This window comes from Hylobates moloch, unplaced genomic scaffold, assembly GCF_009828535.3.
Source record: "Hylobates moloch isolate HMO894 unplaced genomic scaffold, HMol_V3 SCAFFOLD_9, whole genome shotgun sequence".
Lineage (NCBI taxonomy): Eukaryota > Metazoa > Chordata > Mammalia > Primates > Hylobatidae > Hylobates > Hylobates moloch.
In genome coordinates, this window is record NW_026652284.1 from 24,664,999 (window position 1) to 24,683,414 (window position 18,416).

Here is an 18,416-nt window from a genome sequence, read left to right on the forward strand (position 1 = left end):
AATACTTGGTCCCTGTGCTCACACTGTGAAAGTGGAGGTGGAGGGACCCACCCAGGACTCCTGTCCCACCACCATGGCCTCCATGGCTATTGGGAGCAGCTAAGGGTGGGGGTGCCCCACAGAGTCCTTCTCCCAAGTCTGTAAGTTCTGACAGTGCTCCCCAAATCTCCTTTCTCTTTTCCAGAATGGACAGACCTCAGGGGAAGAAGCTGGACTTCAGCCGTCCAAGGTGAGGACCGGGGCCAGCACCCTGGGCGAGGGGCTGTGGAGGGTCCTGTTTGCATGACCTTGGAGGAGGTCGAGGGCTCCAGCCTCCAGCCCCTTTGCCCAGCTCAGCCGTCCTTCTCAGGGCCCACCAAATCCTTGTGGCAACCCTGGGCATAGAAATCACTTGTTCCAACCTTCCTATTTTGTAGGTGAGGTGACTGTGGCCCAGAAAGGGTGAGGAGCAGAATCCAGGTCAGGGCTCTGGTTACCTGTCACCCAGGCCCGGATGCCCCTGTGGTTTATTTACTGATGGAATTCGGGCTGGCTCTAAGGAGCGATGGGAGGGGCTCAGGCCAGCTGTGCTGCTCCTTTTGATAGAGCTGCGCTTGCCAAGAGCCTGGAAGTGAGCATCTGGGCACGTGAACTGGAAAGGGGGTGCTGGTGGCCTCTCAAGGCTAACCAGGCCCATTGCCTGGCATTTCTTAGGGCTTCCACTTCCCAGTCTGAGGCTCATTCCCTCGCCCCTGCTATCTCTGCTTCCCCTGGGCCCCTTTCTGTAGCCCCCTAGCCCCTGTTGCTGGTTTTGTGTGTTGCCAAAAGCACCAGGACTAGGTGACAGTGGTGTGACCTTGGGGAGGTTCCTTGCACACTCTGTGCCTTGGCTTTCTCATCTCTATATTGGAAAAGACCACATCCCCTTCACAGGGTGGCTGTGAGGTCACAGGAGATGCTGGCTGTGGAGGGTCTTTGGAAGCTGCTCAGGCAGGGACAGAGCATGGTGTTAGAGCAAATCCGAGTTCCAGTCCTGGCTCCATCCCCACCATTTAACCAGAAGCTCTTCTCCCTTCTGAGTCTCAGTTTCCTGAGCTGTAAGTTGGGGAAACAGTGCCTATTTCACAGGAGCAATGTGAAGGACGATGAGGTAGTAACTGCCTGGCACATGGCAGCTTCGGTGCCAGCACCGAAAATGTCTTGGTATATTGCTCAGCTCAGCTTCCTGCCAGTGGCCCCACCTTCCAGACCTAGGTTGGCTTGAGCACCAGACCTGCCATAAGCTTGACCTTTGAGATGGATGCAGGATTAGTCCTGATGTTTACCTTGACTCAGCTTCCTAAGATGAGGTGACTGAGCTGGGCAGGGTAGGGCAGGTGAGGGAAGTATTCTCCCACTGCTTCTCTGTGGGTTGCTGTGGCAACCTTGGACCAGCAGAGGCCAGTAAATAGTGTGGACTGGGCCCCTTGGTTTATCTCAGCCCATGTCTGCAGAATCTCCTCCCACAAAGTAGCTACCTCTCGTTGCCTAGTAACAAAATGAAGAACTATAGGTTCCCAGTGAAGAAACACGGTGTTCAGATCTCAGGGCTGAGGTTCTGGGGGTTGCAGAGGAGCTTGCAGCATTTAGGGACCTGTGCTGAGTACAGCTTCTCACCTCAAGAACTGGAGGGGCTGACTGGGAGATGGCAGGAACTTGCTGAGGCAGGTAACCTTTTGCTCCCAAGCCTATGACTCTTGCTCTAGAGCAGAAGATCCTGGGATGGGAAGAGAGACAGGGCTGGAGATGGATGGGACATGGAGTCTCGAATGCCACTTAAGGAAGAGAAAGAGCTTAACCTATGCGTAGCATCATACCAGGTGCTTTGCATTTAGTTCTAACTACATCCTTGGAGGTAGATTGTTACTATCCCCATTTTTTTTTTTTTTTTTTTTTTTTTTTTGAGACGGAGTCTCGCTCTGTCACCCAGGCTGGGGTGCAGTGGCGCGATCTCGGCTCACTGCAAGCTCCGCCTCCCGGGTTCACGCCATTCTCCTGCCTCAGCCTCTCCGAGTAGCTGGGACTACAGGCGCCCGCCACCACGCCCGGCTAATTTTTTTGTATTTTTAGTAGAGATGGGGTTTCACCGTGGTCTCGATCTCCTGACCTCGTGATCCGCCCGCCTCGGCCTCCCAAAGTGCTGGGATTACAAGCGTGAGCCACCGCGCCCGGCCTACTATCCCCATTTTACAGATGAGAAAATTGAGGTTCAACATCACATAGCTGGTGGGCAATGAAGACAAGTCTTGTTTGGCTTCAAGGTCATTCCTCATAGTCCAGAGAACCCTGAGTGCTGAAGAGGAGGAGCACTGGCTTTCCGTGATTCCAAGTGGGACCAGTCCTGGGCACCTGCTACGTCCATCTGTTGTCCCAGCCACCAGTGTCCCTAATGCCCACTTCTGGGCTTAATACACCAGGGGGCGCTCAACCTGTGGTCCGGATCTCATCACTTTGTGCAGTGGAATGAGCTGGCAATGGGCCACTTTATCCTAATCAGACATTCGGTGCACCCTGTTGTACGTAAGAGGGCCTAAAATGAAGTCACCATCCCCCACCTTCCAGGAGCTCCCATCTTTGTGCAGAGGGTGGAGACAGGAAAGCCATGTGGTAGGCGCTATGATGGGGCAAGAGCACAGCTGTGGGCACATAGAACCTCCACTCTGTGCCAGGCCCATGTTGGGCAGAGACATATACCACCACCTTCCAGGTGCCCACATTTCTCTCCATAGCATGACGAGATGAGCACGTCCCCGGGAACCCAGCTGATGGCATCTGAGTTCAGGGCTGAGTGTGGACCAGAGACATGGTCATTGCCGTGCATGGCCGAGGAAGAAGAGTTGGGGTGGGCTCTAGGGCACAGGCCATGTTCCCTGCTGAACTGGCATTTGGCTGGGGCTCGAAAGGCAGGATTTGGGCAGCTAGAGAAAGAATTGGGCCTTCCAGGTGGCAAAGAGGCAGAGAAGAGTGTCAGGGATTCTGAGTTCAGAATCCTCCGCCTGTTTTTTATTTGCCTTGTAACCTTGGGCAAGTCACTTGCCCTGCTGAGGCTCAGGTTCTTTCCTGAAAAATAAAAGGAGAATAAAGCCTATTTCTCAGGGCTACCTGGAAAAGAGAATGTGGTACATATAAATTAAAACATCTAACAGGGCTTGTGGCACAATGTTGCTGTTTAATGCTTGTTTATTTTGTTCATTTCAGGCAGCGAGCGGGATTTGGGATTTGGCTTTTAGCAGCAATAGTGTGGATAGCCATCCAGGGTGAGAACTCTCTGGATCCCCTCAGCACCTAGGTGCATGTGGTACCCTCAGGCACACCGGGGCTCCATTTGCCCTCCCTCCCTTCCTGGGAGTGGACTGGGCATCCCAGGCCCCCTCCCCCAGCTATCTCCGAGCTGGACCCCTTCGAAGCGCCTGCAGGTCTATTTTGAGAGCTGAGCGTCTCCCCTCCCCTCCTCTCTTCCTGTTTATGAAACCCTGATCCCTCCCGGATCCCTCATGCTCCCCTGGCCAGAGCTTAGGCAGGATGTGACTGTGGACTTCGGGGAGCCTCGGGCAGCCTCAGGTGTTCGGAGGAACTTCCCTTGGCCTGGCCAGAGAAGGCCAGCCACCCTCCTAGTACCTGGGACCCTGTGGCTGAGCTCTGTCCCTCCAGCCTGCCCAGGGGAGGCCTCACAGCAGTACGACTAAGTAAACCTGGGAGAAGTTCTATTTCCAACATCCCCTCGTCTCTGTGGCCCATTTTGCTTCTAGAAACAATCTGAGTGTGGAGCATATTGTTCTAACCTTCATTTTACAGAGGAGGAAACCGAGGTTCAGACAGGAAAACAGATTTGCCCGGGAGCACCCAGCTAGTGAGTGGCCAGCTCTTCCTGACTTCCCACCCTACCCTCCTGGCCGCAAGCCCCTTGGTCACACAGCTCTTTCTCTACCTGGAGTGTCTTTTTTTCCTCCTTTCTGCCTGGCCAGCACTTGTTCATCCTCAGGACCCAGCTGGGCTGCCCCTCTCTGGAAGGTCTTTCTTGACTTCATGCACTGGCAGATAGTCACCACCTCTGGGCACCCACAACACCTTGATTATGGCTGTCTCAGGATAGTTGTGCTTTTTTGGTTTTGTTTTTGTTTTGAGGCAGGGCCTCTCTGTGTTGCCCAGGCTGGAGTGCAGTAGCACAACCACAGCTCACTGTAGCCTTGACCTCCTAGGCTCAGGTGATCCTCCTACCTCAACTACCAGAGTAGCTGGGACTACAGGCGCACACCACTATGCCCAGCCAGGAGTTCAACACAAGCCTGGGCAACACAGGGAGACCCATCCCAAAAAATGTTTTTTTGAGACGGAGTTTCACTTTTGTTGCCCAGGCTGGAGTGCAATGGCATGATCTCGGCTCACCGCAACCTCCGCCTCCCAGGTTCGAGCAATTCTCCTGCCTCAGCCTCCCTAGTAGCTGGGATTACAGGCATATGCCACTATGCCCAGCTAATTTTGTATTTTTAGTAGAGACGGGGTTTCTCCATGTTGGTCAGGCTGGTCTTGAACTCCCGACCTCAGGTGATCCACCCGCCTCGGCCTCCCAAAGTGCTGGGATTACAGGCATGAGCCACCACTCCCGGCCCTCTACAAAAAATTTTTAAAAAATTAGCCAGATGTGGTGGTATGCATTTGTCCTCCCAGCTTACTCCAGAGGCTGAGGTGGGAGGATCGCTTGAGCCCAAGAGGCTGCAGTGAACCATGATTGTGCCACTGTACTCCAGCCTGGGCAACAGAGTGAGACTCTGTCTCCAAAAAAAAAAAAAAAAAAAAAGCCGGACACAGTGCCTCACGCCTATAATCCCAGCACTTTGGGAGGCCGAGGCGGGCAGATCGCCTGAGCTCAGGAGTTCGAGACCACCCTGGGCAATGTGATGAAACCCTGTCCCTACTAAAATACAAAAAATTAGCCAGGCATTGTGGAGTGCGCCTGTAGTCCCAGCTGCTCGGGAGGCTGAGGTACGAGAATCACTTGAGCCCAGGAGACGGAGGTTGCAGCAAGCTGAGATCTCACCACTGCACTCCAGCCTGGGCAGCAGAGTGAGACTCCCTCTCAAAGAAAAAAAAGGCTGTGTGCATGCAGTAACTGCTCAATCAGTAGGAGGCACACTTACCATCATCTCTCCATGCCAGTCGTGACCTAGTGTTGGAGGCCACCTCCCCCTCAAGGCTGCCAGGGAGCTGTGGACCCCTCCTCACCTGCCTGGAGGCATGCTGGGAGATGCGTCTGAGGACATCTGTCCCACCTGAGGGAGGGGTAGTGCCTGGGAGGGCCCTGCAAATGCTGCCAGCTGGGGAAGGGGCTGTTGGTGTCCGTTAGGGCCAGGATTGGCAGGTGGGCTTGGCTACAGCTGGCAGGGTGGGGACCCTAGAGACCAGGGATCAGGCCTGGGGGCTCTGGGCTTCTCTTCCAGCTGCCCTGTAGGAGGAAGTAAAAAAAGAGGAAGTCCCTATGCGGGGGGGATGGGGCAGGGACCAAGGGATGTGGGCTGGTGGCTGTCCTCCCCCCGCCCACCACCAGAGGCCTCAGGGCCCACACACCCTTCAGCAAAGGCAGTTCTAAGACTGTTTCCTTCCTGTTGCCCCTTCTGGTACCCTGCTGGCCACAGACGCTAGTGTGGACTGGGCTCCTTGGTTTATCTCAGCCCGTGTCTGGAGAGTCTCCCCCGACAAAGTAGCTACCTCTCTATCTTCTTTGCATCTGAGGGACCAGGGGCTGGTAGGGAGGGTGAGCTTTGGGGCTTCGAGAGCTGCCCCAGCCTCCAAACCCCTGTCTGAGGAAGCTGGAGAGCAATGAGAGGCTTGGCTGAGGGAGGCATCTTTCACAATCTACCGGCAGCCATCCACCCGCACACACTCTGCAAGGACAGGGAAGGGGAAGTCCGTGTGTGCGTGGGGGCGTGTGTTTCTGCATAGGGGTTGTCTGTGGACAGGGTTTCCGATCATCGGCCTGAGTGTATGTGTGTGTGTGCATGTCAGTTCCTGTGCTGTACTGGTGTAAGTGATGAAGCGAGGCCACGTAGAAAGGGGCTGGGCCTGGTCAACCCCTGCCCCATAGCTGCCTGCTCCTCCTCTCAGACCTCTGTGAGGTTCTTGGTCAGGCTTTCTGCCTGCCTTACCCATCCTGGGGCTTGGGACTGGCAGCCTTCTTCGGGGCAGCTGAGCAGGGCAGGACCAGGGGGGCCACTGGTGCCTGCTTTCTGGGCTGCCATTGTGGGTGGGCATAGCCATAGGAAGGATGCTATGGGGGGTGGGACACAGTATCTAAGCTCTGGGCTGGACAGTCAGACAGTGGCCTTTGCTGACTTTTGCCCCACATTCTCTCAGGTCCTCCCCTCACGTGGATGTTTGCGGGTGCTGATATGCCCACTGTGTCACTGCGTTATCGCCTTGTGACTTTTGTCTCTGCTCTTGTCTCTCCTCCTTAGAGTCAGAGGACATAGGGAGAGGTGTGCCCCTGGGCCTTCCCTGGGGTCATGGGCTTGGGGTCTGCAGTGTCCCCTCCTCTGCAGAGGAGCCTGACCCATCTTCTGCCCCTCCTCCCTGCAGAGGGGGAAGTGAGAAGGAGGGGGGCCAGAGACCCTGCCTTCTGGGCCAGGAAGGCTAAAAAAAGCAGAAGTAAGAAGAGTAACGGGGCCCTCTGGCCACTGGCTTGAGCCCCACCATGCAGACCCCGGCAGATTTCCCCAGGGTTGAGAGAGACTTGGTTCCCTGTCCCAGAAAGGTGAGCAGAAGAGTCGCCTGCCTCCAGCAGTGTCTGTCACCATGACTGGGCAAGGAATGGGTTTGGGGGTGGCTCTGTCCCCTGGGGTTTCTGGGTGGTTTCCTGCCTCTGTCCCCAGGGAGTGCTCTCAGTCAGAGGCAGACAGATGAGGTGGAGGCTCAGATCTCCGGATGGGGTGTGCAGGTATTGCCGTGTGGCCTTGGCCCCCCTCTTAGTCCCTCTTTGAGCCAGGCTTTCTGCCTGTCCCACCAGGAGGTTACACTCAGGGGTCTGATTTGACTGCAGCTTTGTGGTGTTTTTGTGGGGCTGTTCCACCCACTCCTCCATCTGTCAGGGAGGGTTAGGTATCTTCCCCTGAAGATAAGATTGTCTCCGAGGGCCAGGACCTATAGTGGGAGGTCCCAGATGGACCCTAGTACTGAAGGAGAAGGGGTTTTGGGCAGACGTGGGTGGGCAAGACGTGGCTCTGGCTGATTTACCTTTCCACACTTTCCTGGCATTTGATGCCTGCTGACCCCAGGCCAGGCAGTAAGCAGGGAGGCGTCTGGGTCCAAGCTAGCTCTGCCACTGTTTGCTTTGAGCCTTGGTGAGTCACTGTCTTCTGGGCCTCAGTTTCCTGTTCCTGGAATGAGGATAACAGTTTTTAGGATATGATCAGAGTCAAAGACATCAGATTGCACTCAGGAGATAGTCCTCTCAGCTACTGTCTGGGTCTCCCTCAGGTCTTGGCATAGGAGGAAAATCCTAGGGAAATGGGAGAGCTAATAGGTGGGTCTGCAGGAAATACCAGAGTCCTCTCCTGAGTGGCGGGAGTTTGCAGATGTCTCCCCTCATCTCTTTCCCCACCCCAGGTACAGCAGCAAGAACCCACAGCTCCGCCCTTAACCCCTTCCTGGGGATCCCTGCCCTGCTGCCTGCCCGTGTATCTGCCAGGTGTCAGACCTACCTGCCCTAGGTATTGTCGGTCTGCTTGGGGCTCGCTGACTCTGCCGCTGTCTCTCTTTGCTGCCTACCTGTGTCTGTGGTTGGGTTCCAATCTCTGTCTCCACTTGATAAGTGCCTGACCTTTTGGGTACATGTCACATGTTAGGTGCCTGTTGTTCATGTCCCCTTCTGTCTCTGCCTGTTGGGTTTATGTCTTCATCTGTCTCTGCCTGTTGGATACCTGTCCCCTTCTGTCTTTGCCTGTTGGGTTCGTGTCACCATCTGTCCCTTTCTGTCATTGCCTGTTGTTTTTTGTTTTTTGTTTTTTTTGAAACGGAGTCTCACTTTGTCGCCCAGGCCAGAGTGCAGTGGTGCGATCTTGGCTCACTGCAGCCTCCGTCTCCCAGGTTCAAGCCGTTCTCCTGCCTCAGCATCCTGAGTAGCTGGGATTACAGGTGCCCACCACCACGCTCAGCTAATTTTTTGTATTTTTAGTAGAGATGGGGTTTCACCATGTTAGCCAGGTGGTCTCGATCTTCTAACCTCGTGATCCGCCCGCCTTGGCCTCCCAAAGTGCTGGGATTACAGGCATGAGCCACCGCGCCTGGCCTGCCTGTTGGGTTTATGTCCCCTTCTGTCATTGCCTGTTGGGTTGGTATTCTCTTCTGTCTCTGCCTATTGGAGATGTGTTCCTCCTGCCTTTGCCTGTTGGGTATATGTCCCCATCTGTCTTTACCTATTGGGTATATGTCCCCATCTGTCTCTGGCTGTTGGGCTCGTGTCCCTATCTGCCTGCACACATTGGGGATGAGTCTCTGTCCACCTCTGTCTGTTAGATATGAGGATATGAGTCCCCTCCTGCTTCCCTTGTTGGGTACGTCTCCATCTGTTTTCTGTTGGATATGAATTCCTCCTGCCTCTGCCCGTTGGGTGCGTGTCCTTATCCATCCCTGCCTGTTGGGTATGTGTTCTCTCCTGCCCCTGCCTGTTGGATGCCATTCTTTTTTTTTTTTTTTTTTGAGATGGAGTCTTGCTCTGTCACCCAGGCTGGAGTGCAGTGGCGCTATCTTGGCTCACTGCAAGCTCCGCCTTCCGGGTTCACACCATTCTCCTGCCTCAGCTCCCGAATAGCTGGGACTATAGGCGCTGGCCACCACGTCCAGCTAATTTTTTTTTTTTTTTCTGTATTTTTAGTAGAGACAGAGTTCATCATGTTAACCAGGATCGTCTTAATCTCCTGACCTCGTGATCCGCCTGCCTTGGCCTCCCAAAGTGCTGGGATTACAGGCGTGATGAATGCCATTCTTATCTGTTTCCACCTGTTGGGTGCCTGCTTCTGCCTGTTGGGTGTCTCTTTTCATCTGCCTCCACATATCAGGCACCTGTCTTTGTCTGTTGGGTACCTGTCGGCTATTGGTACCTCTCTGCTGTTGGGTACCTGTCTGCTCAGCAGCTGCATTGACAGGGGGCTTTCCCTTTGTAGGCCCACAGGGAGGATGGGGGAATGGCCAGAGGGCAGCCCTCAGGCTCTGAGGAGAGGGGGAGAGAGAGGAAGGGAACATGGTGAGGGTGTAGGCCTGGTGCTGGGAAACCACAGGCCCTGAGTGATTGGCTGCCCTGGGCCGGGCCCAGCCCCCGCCCTTACCCTGCACATCCGCCTTGGTCCCGGCCACCACTGCAGCAGTCCCGGACTCTGCCTGCTCCTGCCATGGTGCCGTGGCCCTGCTGGGCGGATGGAGCAGGATCCCAAGCCGCCCCGTCTGCGGCTCTGGGCCCTGCTCCCCTGGCTGCCCAGGAAGCAGCGGCCCAGGATCAGCCAGACCTCTCTGCCTGTCCCTGGCCCTGGCTCTGGCCCCCAGCAGGACTCGGTGAGTGTGCCCGAATGTCTGGTCCTGGCCTGGCTGTGTCCCTCGCAGCAGGTGCCTGGGAAGCCAGCTTAGCTGGCTTTGGGCTGTCCTGGCCCAGGCCTGGCCCTGCGGGGTGGCTGGACCCTGCCCAGACTTGCTTCCTGGGGAAGTGAGGAGGCACTTCAGGGCTTCAAGGCAATGGCAGCAGACTGGAGGGAGGGTAGAGTCCTGGAACGGCTAGGACCTGGCAAGGGGCTTCCAGTAGGTTTGTATGGGGGGGTTTGGGAAGTTGAGCCATGCAGTCTCTGGCCTTAACTCTGACCTGCCCCAGGCCAGCACTTACCAAGTTGATGGGGGAGTTTGGGTGACTCTTGGGTCTTTGTGCACGTCAGCCCTGTCCTGCTGACCAGAGGGATCCCCTCATTCCATCCTGACCAGGAACGAAGGCCCAGCTCTACCTCCCCATATGAGAACAAACCTACTTCCTATTGTGGCAACACTAAAACAGCAGAGGGGAGGGAAGCCCCACGGGCGGACCTGGGGCAGGTCTGTGGGTCTCAGCCAGAGCCTGGGGTTGACTCAGCCTGGCCATGCCTGGGCATCCCTTTGGGCCTAACCAGGCCAGACCATCGTGAGCAATGGGAGCGGTGCCTGATCTGGTTTGACCTCCCCAGCCTCTGAGGCTCTTTTGAAATCGATGACCCTGGAGGCTAGCCCTTCAGGGAAGTCGTCTGCTGGGCCTTTAAGTCCCATCTGCTGCGGTCTGGTGGGAATGGACTTGGGCAGGGGAGCTTCCTGCTGCCTGGATGGGGCCCAGCATGCCCACCAGCTCTGTCCCTCCATCAGGATGAGGGCGTCCTCAAGGAGATCTCCATCACGCACCACGTCAAGGCTGGCTCTGAGAAGGCTGATCCATCCCATTTCGAGCTCCTCAAGGTTCTGGGCCAGGGATCCTTTGGCAAAGTGAGTCATGAGCCCATAGCTGTGAAGGCAACAGTCGTCATGTTAGAGGTGGGGGTCAAGGGTCACCTAGGGGCCCAAAGGATCAGAGGTCACCTTGGTACCCAGGGAGAGCAAAAAGGTCAGCTTGGGGCTCAGAGAAGATAGAGGTCAGCCTGGACTCAGACCTCTCCCATCTTCTGCCTTGCTTCCCGCTCTGCCTTCTCAGGTCTTCCTGGTGCGGAAAGTCACCCGGCCTGACAGTGGGCACCTGTATGCTATGAAGGTGCTGAAGAAGGCGACGCTGAAAGGTGAGTGGGGACACCTCCCTGTGCAGAACCCAGGCTTGGCTGAGGGAGGCAGCCCAGACTTCAAGGGCCTTGGGTCTGGCAAGGGAGACAGCTGTGTCTTCAGGAGCACCTAGTTCAAAGGTGGAGAAACAGGCCTGTTTCTCAGCCATCCCTCCCCAGCCAATCCCCCTCCCCCTGAGCCAAGTGCCAGGGACTGGCTGTGAAGGTCTGGAAGGTGGTACTAGGGTAAATGCGATGTGTTTGTCAGGGGGCGGGGCCCTCAACTACCAAGCTGGTCAAGCAGAGGCATTCTATTGTTGCTAGAAGAGTCTGAGGGAGACCTCTGTGGCCCCTAACTCAGGGGCCTGAGAGAAGGGCGTGAGTGAAGAGGCAGGGAGCCTAGGGAGGCAGCTGCGCCAGGCAAGAGAGGGTGAGTCCAGGCAGGGCCACAGAGCCGGATGGCAGAGAGGTTCAGAAGGGAGCCCCGAGCCAAGGTTAGAGTTCTGGGGACCTTCCGAGGGTGTAAGGATGGCTGGTGATGGGCTTTGGGTTGGATACTGACCACTTGGCCTGGGAGCCTGTGTGACCACTGACCCAGCAGAGTCATAGCCAAGTGCCCTTCCTTGACCAAGTCTCTCTTTAAATAAAAGTCAAGGCCGGGCGCGGTGGCTCACACCTGTAATCCCAGCACTTTGGGAGGCCAAGGTGGGCAGATCATTTGAGGTCAGGAGTTCAAGACCTGGCCAACATGTTGAAACCCCGTCTCTACTAAAAATACAAAGAAATGAGCTGGGTCTGGTGGCGTGCACCTCTGATCCCAGTCAGAGCCAAATCCTAGCTGGGGAGGTAGTGGGGGCAGTAGGAGGCATCAGCCTTAAGGATGTTTTGGGTGGCTTTGGTATCCTAAGACCAGCCTGGTGGGTGTGGGAGTCATCCCCCAGGAGGTATGGTGGCAGCTTCAGAGGGAGGAGAAAGATGAAAAGCCTGGGTCCCTGCTGTGAAGGCCTCACAGGCTGGGCAGGAGAGGCTAAGCACACCCAACAGTGTTGTGCAGCCGGTGCTGTGACTGGTGTGCATGGATGTCCGACAGGCTGGGGAGCTGGGAGTGGTGGTGTACTCTCTTAGAGGGTGGGCCCAGAGGCCAAGGGGACACCTAAGGAGCGGTAAGCCTTGGAGGATGAGTGGATTTCTCTAGACCAAAAATGGTCGAGGAAGGGGACCCTGGGAAGGAGAAACGGTTTGCCTGAGCTAAAGTGTAGAGGTGGTTTCAAAATGTAAGGTAAGCTGGGCGCCATGGCTCATACCTGTAATCCTAGCACTTTGGAAGGCTGAGGCGAGTGGATCACTTGAGGTCAAGAGTTCGAGACCAGCCTGGCCAACATGGGAAAACCCCATCTCTACTAAAATACAAAAATTAGCCGGGTGTGCTGGTATGCGCCTGTGGTCCCAGCTACTCAGGAGGTTGAGGCACAAGAATTGCTTTAACCCAGGAGGTGGAGGTTGCAGTGAGCTGAGATCGCGCCACCATACTCCAGCCTGGGTGATGAGAGCGAAACTCCATCTCAAAAAAAGAAAAAAGAAAATGTGAGGTGACCAAAATAGTTAACTCTGGTGTGGTCCCTGTCATGTCTAATGAGGAAAACACAAAAATTAAAATAGAGGAAGGGGACCAGCTCCTGCAGCCCTGTGTGCTGACATGGAAGGTGTGTTGGAAGGCAGCTGCAGCTTCTACTTATAGCAAGGGCCAAGGATGGTGTCCTGAACAAGACTCTGGAAAGACATGCAGGAGGAGTACATTGGCCAGATCTCCTAAGATAAGCAGCTGTGAGCATCAATTCTGGAATGACAGTGACGAATGAATAGAATTCATACTAGATGGATGGACTAGTGAAGGCTTTGGGACTATGAGGCTGGAGAGGAAACTGCCAATCCAGTACATGGACCAAAAAAGCCTTTAGTTTTGCATTGTGTGTATTGCTCAGACATTTTTTCTGGTCTTAGTAAGCACTCCCTAGCCTTCCCCCTCTCCTTTTAATAAAAGTCAAGGCCGGGTGCAGTGGCTCATGCCTGTAATCCCGGCACTTTGGGAGGCCAAGGTGAGTGGATCATTTGAGGTCAGGAGCTCAAGACCAGCCTGGCCGAATGGTGAAATCCTGTCTCTACTAAAAATACGAAAAAATGAGCCAGGTGTGGTGTGCCTGTAATCCCAGCTACTCGGGAGGCTGAGGCACTAGAATTGCTTGAACCTGGGCGGCAGAGGTTGCAGTGAGCCAAGATCACACCACTGCACTCCAGCTTGGGTGACAGAGTGAGACCCTGTCCCATTAAAAAAAAAAGTCAAAGGCCATATGAGAGGTCTCAGTCAAGGGGTAATCAATATTGTGATAAACTTAGTTGAAACACAGTGCCCAAAATGAACCTAGGCAGTCAAGTCCAAAAGCCTGTTCTTTTTTTTTTTCTTTCTTTCCCGAGACGGAGTCTCACTCTATCGCTCAGACTGGAGTGCAGTGGTGTGATCTCGGCTCACTGCAACCTCCGCTCCGTGGGTTCAGGCGATTCTCCTGCCTCAGCCTCCTGAGTAGCTGGGATTACAGGTACATGCCACCACGCCTGGCTTATTTTTGTATACATATTTTTTTATTTTTTGAGATGGAGTTTCACTCTCGTTGCCCAGACTGGAGTGCAATGGTGCAATCTCGGTTCACCACAACCTCTGCCTCCCGGGTTCAAGTGATTGTCCTGCCTCAGCCTCATGAGTAGCTGGGATTACAGGCCCACACCACCATGCCTAGCTAATTTTGTATTTTTAGTAGAGACGGGGTTTCTCCATGTTGGTCAGGCTGGTCTCGAACTCCTGACTTCAGGTGATCCGCCCGCCTCAGCCTCCCAAAGTGCTAGTGTTACAGGCATGAGCCACCACGCCTGGCCAATTTTTTTTTTTTTTTTTGAGACGGAGTCTCACTCTGTCACCAGGCTGGAGTACAGTGGCGCGATCTCAGCTCACTGCAACCTCCACCTCCTGGGTTCAAGCGATTCCCCTGCCTCAGCCTCCTGAGTAGCTGGGACTACAGGCACGTGCCACCAGGCTGGCTAATTTTTTGTATTTTTTACTAGAGACGGGGTTTCACCACGTTGGCCAGGATGGTCTTGATCTCCTGACCTCATGATCCGCCTGCCTCAGCCTCTCAAAGTGCTGGGATTAGAGGTGTGAGCCACCACGCCTGGCCCCAATTTTTATATTTTTAATAGAGACAGGGTTTCACCATGTTGGCCAGGCTAGTCTCGAATTCCTGACCTCAAGTGATCCTCCTGCCTCGGCCTCCCAAAGTGCTGGGATTACACGCATGAGCCACTGCGCCCGGCCCAAAAGCCTGTTCTAATCAGACTAGTGAAATCAATAAACATGACACTTGGTGGGCTTCAATAAATTTAGAAGGCAACCTGAAAAAGAGAAAAGTGCTCCAAAGGAGAAGCACAAGCACTGTAGGAATCCAGAGGGCCCTAACCCAGCTTGGCAAATTAAGGAGTGCTTCCTGGAGAAGGTGAGGCCTAAGCTGAGTCAAAGAACCTGCTGAGAATCAGAACTGCCCAGTAACTTTTATTCTTTAAAAAAAAAAAAAAAATATATATATATATATATATATATGTATATGTATATGTATGTGAAGGGTGCCCACCCAGACCTGTAGATCGGGATTTTAGGCCCAGGGATCTAGCTCCCCAGGTAGCCATTCTTACCAGCCCCCAGACTAGAATTTGGGAATTTTTATGCCAGATGGAAAGCAGGGCTGGTGAAGGCATGCCAGGGGGAGGTGCAGAGGCAAAGTCTGAGGATCTGACAAAGCAGAGAACCTAGGGGAGCAGGTTGCTCAGACTGGCTGATTAACAGGCTTTCATGGGGCCTGATGGGAAAAGGGACCAGAGAGATGGGCAGGGTGCCAAGGCCCCAGCTGTGGGCACTGCTGTGAGGGGTGGGGGCAAGGAGTCAGCCAAGGAGCCAGAAACAGACTGGGAAGGAAGAAACCTGAGGATTGAGTGTCCCCAAAGCCCTGGGTGAGGGGGCCTTGGGAGCTCAGGCCTGGAGGAACAAGTGGAAAAGAGATCCCTTAGCGGGGGCTTGGGAGTGGCTGTGTTGAGTGTCTAGGCTACTGGTGACTTCCTTTCTCGTCCGGCCAGTACGTGACCGCGTCCGGACCAAGATGGAGAGAGACATCCTGGCTGATGTAAATCACCCGTTCGTGGTGAAGCTGCACTATGGTAAAGCTGCAGGCCCTACCTGAGCTCCTACCCCACCCATCCTTTGCCCTTGCCTGTGGTCTGCACGCTGTCCCACCGCCTGCCTGGCAGGCCAAGGGAGCCAGGGCTGGAGAAGCAGGTCATAAGGCCCCACTGACCCTAACATTGCCTTTCTCCCTCTTCCTAGCCTTCCAGACCGAGGGCAAGCTCTATCTCATTCTGGACTTCCTGCGTGGTGGGGACCTCTTCACACGGCTCTCAAAAGAGGTGAGCTGACATCTACTGCCAGAGGGCCCTGGGATGGAGCTGGGGGATGCCAAGTCCTCCCATCCCAGGGCCCCGTACAGAATGTGTTTGGTGTGGCTTGAACCTGGAACCACCCAGGCCTGCCTAGCAGCCCCCTGGCCCAGGAAATACCACGCACCCTGGAATGGAGGCCGTACCCTGGCAAGGTCTCTGAGAGTTTCTCCCAAGGAAACTCCGGGGAGCGAAGGGTTCCTCTCACCTCTGCACCTGCATTCTCCCAGGGCTGCTCTGGGCAGAGGTGTGAAGATAGGAGAGAAGCTCAAAATCACCCAGAGAGCCAGAGACTTTAGCAGTCACCTCACATATGTCATCCAAAAGGATTTTGAACCAATATAAAAGGATTTGAGGCCGGGCGCAGTGGCTCACACCTGCAATCCCAGCACTTTGGGAGGCTGAAGCGGGCGGATCAGGAGGTCAGGAGATCGAGACCATCCTGGCCAACATGGTGAAACCCTGTCTCTACTAAAAATACAAAAATTAGCCAGGTATGGTGGAGTGTGCCTGTAATCCCAGCTACTCAGGAAGCGGAGGCACAAGAATTGCTTGAACCCAGGAGGCAGAGGTTGCAGTGAGCCGAGATCGTGCCACTGCACTCCAGCTTGGCGACAGAGGGAGACTCTGTCGGATTCGAGCTAGAAAATGGGACCATTTGTACAATTCAGATTTTAAAGAGAATCTAGCTTTTTTTTTTTTTTTTAATTGTAATTTTTTTTTTTTTTTTTTTGTCACCCAGGCTGGAGTGCAATGGCGGGGTCTCAGCTTACTGCAACCTCCGCCTCCTGGGTTCAAGTAGTTCTCCTGCCCCAGCCTCCCGAGTAGCTGGGATGACAGGTGCATGCCACCACGCCTGGTTAATTTTTGTATTTTTAGTAGACACAGGGTTTCTCCATGTTGGCCAGGCTGGTCTCGAATTCCTGACCTCAGGTGATCCGCCTGCCTCAGCCTCCCAAAGTGCTGTCTGGGATTATAAGCTTGAACCACCGTGCCCAGCTTAAATTGTTATTTTCCCGAGTAGCTGGGATGACAGGTGCACGCCGCTGGCTGGGATTATAGGCGTGAACCACCGTGCCCGGCTTAAATTGTGATTTTAATGTTTGAATAGGTAATACATTTACATGATTCAAAAGAAAAATATTCATGAAGAAGTCTTCCTCCCACCCCAGCCCCCTCTATCCCCACCCATAGGTAAACATTTTTATTGGTTTCTTGTTTAACTTTCCCATGTTTCTTTTGCAAACAAATCCGATATATGTTCACTCCTACCCCCACTTCCTTATGTAAAAAGTTCTATTCTGTATACACTGTTCTGTACCTTGCTTTTTTCAAGATAGTGTATCTTGGAGCTCACTTCATATCAGAACATGGAGAAACTCCTTGTTCTAGTTCATGGCTGCAAAGCACTCCATTATGCAGGGGAGACAGCTGATTCCAGCCTTCTACTCTTGGACCCTAGGCCTGTTTCCAACCCCTTCTATTTCTGAACGATGCCACAATGAGTGGCTTGCGTATTAGTCATTTCATACTTCAAATCCTTTGTATGACGAGAAGGCTATACGGCCTGGGGTTTCCAAGGGTCCTCCCAGGGTCCCTTCCTGAAGGGACCAGGAAGCTGCTGACCGCCCAGTGCCCCAGCTCTTAAGGAAGAGGAGGTCCCTGCTGAAGGCCCCTTCTGTCTTTTGCAGGTGATGTTCACGGAGGAGGATGTGAAGTTTTATCTGGCCGAGCTGGCTCTGGGCCTGGATCACTTGCACAGCCTGGGTATCATTTACAGAGATCTCAAGCCTGAGAAGTGAGTGAAGCCTCCAACCCCACCCCAGCCTCCCCAGGGGAGGCCTCGTCTAGGACAGGGCCGTCCTGAGGTGGGTGGGCGTGGCTTTTTCCAGGAACGTCCCCCTCTCTTGGGCAACCTGAGGAATGGGTGAGTGGGGTGGGTGGTAGTGCCAGCTGCCCAGTCACTAATGCTACCATTACCAAGGGCCAGGTACCTTCCATGCAGGTAATGTTGCCCATCTGTTTTGCTAATCTAGTGTGACATTTGAGATGCTACCTTTAGAGGTCTTTCCTTGATAAAGCCCTATAGAATTTTCCCTAATATCTAACTACCCTCAAATGATAACTAAGGAGCCAGGGGCAGGTGGTGAGTTGGAATAAGATCTGGCTTTAGTGTTAGGCAGCCTTGTATTCAAATCCTGTCTCCACCTACTAGCTAGACCTACTAGCTCAATGACTGTAGAGCTACTTAACTGCCCTGAGCCTTAGTTTTCCCATTAGCAAAATGGGGCCCTAATAGTACCTGCCTCACGCAGTTGCTTCAAGGATTAGCAAAAAAGATAGGCAACACCCCTGCGTGGCACTGCCACCACCCTGCAACACCCGCCCAGTCATCAGAGAGAATTGGGTGGAGTACCTCCTCTGGGCTGAGCCCAACTCCCACAGCCCTGTGGTGACACCACCGCCCACATGGCCACAGCTGAGGGGCCCTGACCCCCATTCCTGTATTACAGCATCCTTCTGGATGAGGAGGGCCACATCAAACTCACTGGTGAGTGGAGGGCGCCTGCCCCCTCGGGCCCCAGGGGAGGGCAGGACAAGGTCATGATAGGTCTCGGCTGAGTGCTGGGGGCCCATTCTTCTCGAGAAGCTGTGCCAGTTACTTGGAAGTGGTCAAAAACTCAGGCCTCAGACTCGGAGCACCCTCAGTTGGAATCCCAGCCCCTCATTGTGTAATGCTGGGCAAGTCACCTGACCTCTCTGGGCCTTAGCTTCCTTCTGAGTGTCATGGGGGTGATGCCTTCTGGCCTCTGGGCACGGGGGTTGGGTGTGCAAAGGGTGGCAGCAAGGAAGGCAGGGGTCCTGAGGTGTGTCCTCCTGCCCTCCCTGCTGTAGACTTTGGCCTGAGCAAGGAGGCCATTGACCATGAGAAGAAGGCCTACTCTTTCTGCGGGACAGTGGAGTACATGGCCCCCGAGGTTGTCAACCGCCAGGGCCACTCCCACAGTGCGGATTGGTGGTCCTATGGGGTGTTGATGGTGAGTGCCCAGATAGGGGTAAAGGATCCAGCCCAAGCGTCTGGCCTCAGTCTCCCCATCTGTACAGTGAGGGGGTTCA

The 18,416-nt window shown here is 54.4% G+C and overlaps 1 protein-coding gene across 9 annotated transcripts in view; it reads left to right on the forward strand.

The window, feature by feature from the left end:
• Positions 1-18,416, forward strand: part of RPS6KA1 (ribosomal protein S6 kinase A1) — a 78,940-nt gene that overhangs the window by 40,036 nt on the left and 20,488 nt on the right. For 2 of the 9 annotated variants that reach the window (XM_058444448.1, XM_032759424.2), the window contains 8 exons: positions 185-229; positions 10,384-10,500; positions 10,706-10,787; positions 14,943-15,023; positions 15,190-15,269; positions 16,991-17,097; positions 17,813-17,850; positions 18,195-18,337. In XM_058444448.1, coding sequence (XP_058300431.1) covers positions 10,757-10,787; positions 14,943-15,023; positions 15,190-15,269; positions 16,991-17,097; positions 17,813-17,850; positions 18,195-18,337 — 480 coding nt within the window. In that variant the 5' untranslated portion in view covers positions 185-229; positions 10,384-10,500; positions 10,706-10,756. Of the gene's footprint in view, positions 1-184; positions 230-3,256; positions 3,276-6,522; positions 6,767-7,494; positions 7,722-9,190; positions 9,559-10,383; positions 10,501-10,705; positions 10,788-13,238; positions 13,361-14,942; positions 15,024-15,189; positions 15,270-16,990; positions 17,098-17,812; positions 17,851-18,194; positions 18,338-18,416 lie in introns of those variants that run through there. The other 7 variants (XM_058444450.1, XM_032759425.2, XM_058444449.1 and 4 more) reach the window with 7 other exon arrangements.